This window comes from Malurus melanocephalus, unplaced genomic scaffold (genome assembly GCF_030028575.1).
Source record: "Malurus melanocephalus ecotype Western Australia unplaced genomic scaffold, MMel_1.1 scaffold_126, whole genome shotgun sequence".
Lineage (NCBI taxonomy): Eukaryota > Metazoa > Chordata > Aves > Passeriformes > Maluridae > Malurus > Malurus melanocephalus.
Window position 1 is genome coordinate 1,043,629 of NW_026623358.1, and position 7,302 is coordinate 1,050,930.

At 35.2% G+C, this 7,302-nt stretch overlaps 1 protein-coding gene across 1 annotated transcript in view; it reads left to right on the forward strand.

Moving 5' to 3' along the window:
- TMEM170B (transmembrane protein 170B) overlaps window positions 1-6,951 on the forward strand; it is a 14,619-nt gene extending 7,668 nt beyond the window's left edge. Inside the window, exons 2-3 of the mRNA XM_057370442.1 lie at window positions 379-549; window positions 5,032-6,951. Coding sequence (XP_057226425.1) covers window positions 379-549; window positions 5,032-5,162 — 302 coding nt within the window. The 3' untranslated portion in view covers window positions 5,163-6,951. The remainder of the gene's footprint in view (window positions 1-378; window positions 550-5,031) is intronic.
- Window positions 6,952-7,302: the final 351 nt, after the last annotated feature.

Genomic DNA, 7,302 nt, shown 5'->3' on the forward strand with positions numbered 1-7,302 from the left:
CCAAAACAGTTCTTGACTTTTTCCTCCTTCAGTCTTTGTGTCAAAGAATATTTCATGCTACAGAAGTAGTTACAATGCCTACTAAGAAATTGCAATTAACACTATTTAAAGAAGTCATTAAAGGAATTATGACTTGTAAAATTACAAGATTTTTGCCAGAACTCTTTTTATAATTTTTAACATAATACAGCTAATCCTTTATGATAGACTGCTGAAATGAGGCAAGAGTCTCAAGCATGTGCTGCTGGTGTCACTTTTAAGATGGAAGTCAGTATTGCTTTTCTATTACTGTTGATTGTTTGCAATGTTTTAAAGTTTCTTATTTATAAAGTTCGCTTCTTAAAAAAATTAACCCTTTATTTGACTGCTTTCTTTCAGAGATGTGGTACTGGGTTTTCCTCTGGGCTCTCTTCTCCTCTCTSTTTGTCCATGGTGCTGTGGGAGTGTTAATGTTTGTGATGCTGCAGAGGCATAGGCAGGGGAGGCTGATTTCTGTCATTGTGGTCAGCATTGGATTTCTGGGTTCTATAACTGGAGCAATGATAACCAGTAAGTGTGCCTTTTGTTTTTGTTTGGGGTTTTTTTGTTGTTTTGGGGTTTTCTCCTTTCTTATTTTACATCTAACTTGTAAAAAGAAAAAAAACCCTGCTTTTTGTAGTGAATTGTTAACTGTTTATTAAGGATTTTGCAATAGTTATAGAATGATTTTCAACCCCACCCCCCAAAAAAAAAAAAAAAAAAAAATTAGGCTTTGCTGATGCTCTAGGTAAAATGCTGTTTGGCAGGGTCATCTGTTACAGAGTTTCTTATGGTATTAGATGAATGCCTGCCACTCAGGATACATTTTTTTTTTATTTCTTTACATGGTATCCTCGGAGAGATGAACCCATTTTTTCTTGTAAAGCCCAAAGGKTCAGAGAGCTGTAGTGAAAAGCTACACTCATGATTAAAACATTGCAGAAGGAGGGAGTATTTTATGTAGTATAGTGCAGAAGCGTTACACCTGACCWAATATGACATGAGTGATGTTGCCAAGAACGTTTTGAGAAAATGCTGCTTTCTGTCTTCATCTAGAGTTATTGGACACTGTGTTTCCATCTTCCCCAAGAAATTCCACGATTTGTGTCASCACTGAAGTATAGGCCATAAAACCTCTATGACACCTTATTCATTCTTAGGTTTTATTATATCCAGCTATGTTTATCAAAAATTATATATAGAYTGCAGTAGCTTTCCTAAGCAAGTGGGAGTATGGTGAGTTTTCTGTTGTAGGGGGGAAAATAGTGAGTGTTAATTTTGCAGGAAAGAAGCGTGTGCTTCATTGTCTGAAACAATGCTGGTAAGGAGTTCTCAGCATTAAAATCCATGTGTTGAATGGTGCCTGTGTTAACTGAGCAGCAGTTTCTGCCCAAAAATCTTCAGTGTTGCAGATAAGATGGCCTGACTTGAAAGGTCTTTGAGGGTAAGGAACTGTAAATGCAGCARTCACCCTATAGTCTGAAGGCAAAACTTCCCACTGTTCAGTCTGGTTTTCCTGTGTTCTGCCCAGATTATCAGAATAATGGTTTCACTGTCAGCTTTGGACACATTCATAGAGAATTTGTGCCAGACTGTTTCTTATTGCTACTGGAAGTTCTTCCTGCCTATTGTTTTTCAAGGTTAAATAAAAATGTGAATGTCATGAGAAGTTTCACTGCAACTTTGCTCAAAAGGTTGTTTTAATTGCTACAGATTTCTCAGCTTTGAATTTCCACAATTTAACACAGTATAGTTCAGTATAACTATTTTTTGTTGGGTTTTGGGTGTGGGTTTTTTTCTTTGTTWGTTTGTTTGTTTTTTTCTAAGATAGGTTGGAACTAATTGACTGCCTTACATTTTATGTTAGGCTGATTTTTGATTCTGAAGAACTGAAGTTAGGAAATGTGGTGTTGAAATCCCAAGCAGAGACTTTCACAGCTTTCTGTGGTGAGGTTTCAGGATCAGTGTCTTCCAAATAAAAGTACACTGTGTGTTTTTATCTTTGCATRAAAAGAGGAGCAACACAGTTGTATTTTTGGCATCCAGTTTTTCAGGTCAAAACATTTAGCATGCAAGCAGTTCTGTTGGTGTGCATATTCATCTTAGAATTTCTCTGAGCTTAGGCTTTAGGCTTGTTATGCTGTTCCCAAAGGTTTTGCACAGAGCATTGCAAGCTGGTTAGACAAATACTTCTACCTTCAAGTATTTTTTGTTTCTGGACAGAATTGAGTTGTTTCATATTGAAAGAAATTCTGTGGGGAGCTTCTGAAGACAAATTATGGAGATGAAATATTAAAGAGCATTTTTAATAGCTGTTGTGTTGCAAACTGAGAGATGCAAGTCAAAATATCTGTGGTTTGGATATGCCTGGTCCAGTGCTTAAGAAATTGAAACAGCAAACTGACTTTAATTTCTACTTTGTATTTCCAGTCCTCTGCTTTTTTATGTAGATGAATGAAGGCAGTTTAGACTATTGCACAGTGTAAGTTTAGTTTTGCACTTTCTGATATTCTGGGACATTTTTACCAGCATATAGAAAAGTAGGAGACTCCTCCGTTTCTAAGATTTGAAAAATCATGGAAATTAATGGTTATTAAATAAGGTATTGAAGAATTACTAATTAGCAGGGGATACAGTAAAAAAAAAAAAAAAAAAAAANCTAAAAAAACCCAAAACCAAAACCCAACCAAACCATAAGAAAAACAAACAAAAGCACAAAACAACAACCAAAAATAACCAACCATGCCAAACAAGAATATGTGAATGCCAGGCAGCTTAATGCAAGGATTTTAGCTGTRTTTAATCCAGAAAGGTCTGTTCTTCCTCCTCTTCCCCAGCACACTCCTTTTTGGTGGCGTATTCTCATTTCTCTCACTGGCAGGCTATTTTACATACTTTTGGCTCCCCACCAGCTGTGATGGGTTATGCATTACAGGTTGCACTGCACACTATTCTTTGTGTAATAATATATAATTAGCAAACTAGCAAATTTTTATTGGTTTTTTTTCTGGATGTTTTCCAGAGTATCTCAGTGTTTTCTCAAGAAGCCCAAAATATCTTTATCAATCTGGTAATGACAATTCTGGTATCCATTTTAGGCCAATTTGAATTCCCTTTGAGAGYTGGATCCCAAAAATATTTTTAGTGTCAGTAATGGGCTCAGTCTAAAGGATCTCTTTCAGTTTTTGACAGCAGCTAGCCAAGGAACAAATGGAAAAGCTTATGCAAGGTACCTGAGTGAAATACCATAAGGCTAGCCTTCTGGTGAGATATTTCAGACAAAATACACTTAACAGAATATGGGTTTTTTTTTAAAAAAAAAAAAAAAAGAAGCAATAAAAAGAAATTAACCCAAAACTTACCTAACAGTATGATTAATAGTATTTGTAAGTACTGTTATGGCCACAATCATTAGTGAATTCTTCTCTTCCTAAAGTTATTGTAAGAATGTGGTGTTACTTTCTGAAGATGTCAGATGATTCAGATGCTAATTGTGCTTTCAGAAAATCTGTTGGAACTCAGTGTATTTCTGTGTCACTAAGGGATTTTTTTAACACTTCAACAGACTGTTCCTGACTGTGCAAAACCAAAAAAATTCACATTTTTTTGTAACCTTTGCCTAGTATTTTAAAAAACTGTAATGGCTTTTCAGTCCTTTTTGAGCCTRAAAAAGCTTCTGTCATCTCTGAAGGCATTTAATGATAACTAGATAGCATCTGAGATGATACCTACTGCAGGTCCACAATTAAGTTTTGGGTTTGATTTTCAGGAAAAAGTTACTCATTCCAAAATAAAGAACAGTAATGTTTATTCTCTAGGGAAGCAAAAGAACAACTGAATAGACAATATCAGTTCAGAAAGTATTAAATGAAAGATTAATTCTAGGTGAGCTGAGGTTTGGATTAAGTAAATTTTTTTACCTGTGGACACAGCTGTATACAAGCTAGGTTTTTTGGTTTTGTTTTTGGGGGGTTTTTTGTTTTGTTTTTTGTTTTGTTTTTTTTTTAAAGGATTTTTTTCCCACCCTTAAAAGACTTAGAAATTTGAGCAGAAAATACTATTCATCATTAGCATGTTTTGTTAGGGTTTTTAAAATTGACACAAGGACTGATCTTTCCCAGGCATTTGCCCCATGATGTCCCAGCTGTACATTTGCTCTGTGACTTGTCTTCTTCAGACACATGTGATGAATTTAGTGTGCAAAAGACAGGAGAAGGGAGTCAGTAGCCCCTGGCTGTGTTGCAATGCAATGTTTTGTTTCTGGCTGATCCTGGCTTCTTGATATTATATTTCAAATACAATTTGTGAATTTGCACACAATTGTACAGGTAAAATGTGTTGTTTTTTTTTAATGTGCCATGGCTCAAAATCTGATTGTGTTGGTTAGAAATTTCCTCTCATATACATTTGTGGATTACACTGCAATACTTTGACCTTTTTCATGTTTTGCTGCATTTKCTAAACAATTGTTAACAATTAAGTAGTTTAAGTCAAAATAAACTCATATAACATGACCATTTTATCCAGCTGAAATATTAAATGAAGCTGATAAATGTGTGTTTATAATTGTTTTGTTGACACTAGCAGCTTTATTGTTCTTGTCATCTCCCTGCCTGTACAAACAATATTAAATCACACTTCAGACCTGGTCAATTTTTAGAGGATTTTCTTGCTACCTTTTCAAAATGGCGCAAGGCACAAAATGTTTAAAAAAAAAGATTTTTTTTTTTTTTTATATATTGGAAGATGTCTACAGGGGGAAACAACAAGATKCAATTTTCTTAAACTGATGATGAAAAAGTTGATCCAGCTCCATTAGGAATATCATTCCTGAAGGATGTACTGAACTATAAAAATACAAGCAAGGATGATAATTGTGTAATGCCATGAAGTAATATAGTGTTTGGTAATTTTCTGTAAATAACTGATGCATAGACAGGGTAAATAATTTGTCATGTATTTCAGCCTTGGCTTTTCCTGTGTTTTGATCATTGTTCTTCTTGTGATTCTTAGGTGCTGCAGTAGCTGGAATTTACAGAGTAGCAGGAAAGAATATGGCTCCCCTAGAAGCTCTTGTCTTTGGTGTTGGACAGACAGTACTGACATTAATTATCTCATTCTCAAGAATTCTTGCAACGCTTTGAGACTTATGTAGAAAGAGGGGAGAGAAAAAAAAAAAAAAATCTTTAATCCGAAGAAAAGCTTCCTGMAAGTGGATTCCTCATCTTATGAACTCGAATTGTCGTGCGAGAGGAAGGAAGCGATGTGGAAAGTGCACTACAAATGTCGGGGCTCAGTCAAATGAGAGGCTGTCCTCTAGCGCTGGAACTGCTGCTCTCCTGCACTGCGCCTTACGCGCCTCTGTCACSGGCGAGGGGGGATCCCTGTGAGCCAAGAGGAGATGAATTCTTGGAGTAATAAGAATTATTCCTGGAGCAGCTGCCAAGGGAGGTCCACGCTTGACGATGSGATTCTGTCCTTAACACGTTGTAGTGAAAAAGAGGGGCTGTCCTGAAAAGTTACTCTGTGTGCCAAACTTRGGGATGGATTCTGAGCGGGTGGCTGGGTAAGCTCTGGAATGTAGAAGAATTCTGTGAATGTGCGGAGTTCGCCGTGAAATCAGGTGAAATAGCAAGGTAACTGACTTTGTGTGTTGGCAGAATCTCTTTGAATGATGAATATTCTTGTTCAGCATTCAAAACAACTGTTAGGTGTGTTGCAAAATGTGGATGAATTTTGATGGGGTTTAAGAACCACAGCTTTAACAACCCTGATATAATTAGCACTATGTCAAGAATGGCTCGTGGCAGTTTTCTTCTTCAGCACATTTCTCTGTGATTTTAGCCCGTCAGAAATCAGGAGTTTAGGGAGACTGTCTGAAGGTTGCTAAGTACAATCTGTTGTGTATGCACAAACAAATCTTAAATTAATGTTTTCCTCAAAATTATTTTGTCTTAAACACACAGATGGTTACCAGCCCTTCTGCAAACCTGAGAAAGGGTACTCTCTATATTTAATAAACTCCCTATATTTAATTAAGCACTGGTAGGACCCTTACCCCTATATGTGTTCTGTAAGGAGCACACAAATGTAACAAACTCTCAGAAAATACACCTGTGAGGGAAATGGAGAGGAGTAACAATATGATATGTTGGTTTTCTACTGAACAAAAATATTAAGTTTAATAAAATAGATACCATCTCCAAAAATTTGTAAGTGGAGCAGCACTAATGTATTTACTACCTTGYTTCTGAACACTTTGTAACTTTGGAAAGATTAAGGTACCTGGAACTTTSAAATGCTTAGCTTTCAGTAGTTTGTGCTTTTCTAGTTTAAAAGGGACAGAGTGGTGTTGTGCATGTGAAATGTCTTTAATGTGAGTGTTTGGAGTAAAGAGAAATTTTAAGTCTAATGACTAATTATTTATGAAATACAAAATTGAAAAGGCATAAAGTTCCATGAGGAATAAGGAATTTTTTTTTGTCTTTTCTCCACTGAATGCTTTTCAGCAGTTTTCTCTTAATGCTGATGTGGGGGATGAAATCACTCAAAAGTTTTGCTGTTATGATGTCAAAAAAACTTTCAGGACTGTTTCAAACACTGGCACCTACTGCACAGTTAAAAGAAGATGTTTAAAATATATCTTGCAATCCAGTCAGTGCTTAGTGCTTCAAAATATAATTCACCTGTCTGCCTTTATCTTATTCCACATACATTTCTTTGAAGTACTAAGAATGCTAATACTTTTTGTTTTCTTTAAAAGCATTAAAATCTTGTTTAAAAACTGTACAAAATTATGGGCTTTGAAGGGAACAAGTTAATATATAGGTTTATAAACATTTTCAGTGTTATTTTTACTTTTAATTGCTTTAAAAATGTGGCTGAATACATATGCTCTCACTGTTTTTGAATGTCTTCACAAACTGATTACATGTGTTTTTTTTTTTTTTTTTTTTTGTTTTTTTTTTTTTTTTTTTGTCTTGTGTCTTTTACTTTCTGCTTACACTTTTTGGCACACAACCATTGCACTTTAGTAGACAATGAATTTATGACATCTGTAAAAAGCAATTGAAACTTTTCCCCATTGTCTTAAATTGTGAGAAAACTGGTTTCAGGTATTTAAGTCAAATTGAATAATAAAATTATTGAAGATGTTTCTCCTAATGTGCCTTGTTATGTATATGTTTGGGAAGAGGATTTTAAAAAAATKGTCACATCTTAATTCTTATTCTATTTTGATTATTTCTAATTAATTTKGTTGCTTGGTAAAGTGTCTTGTTCTGC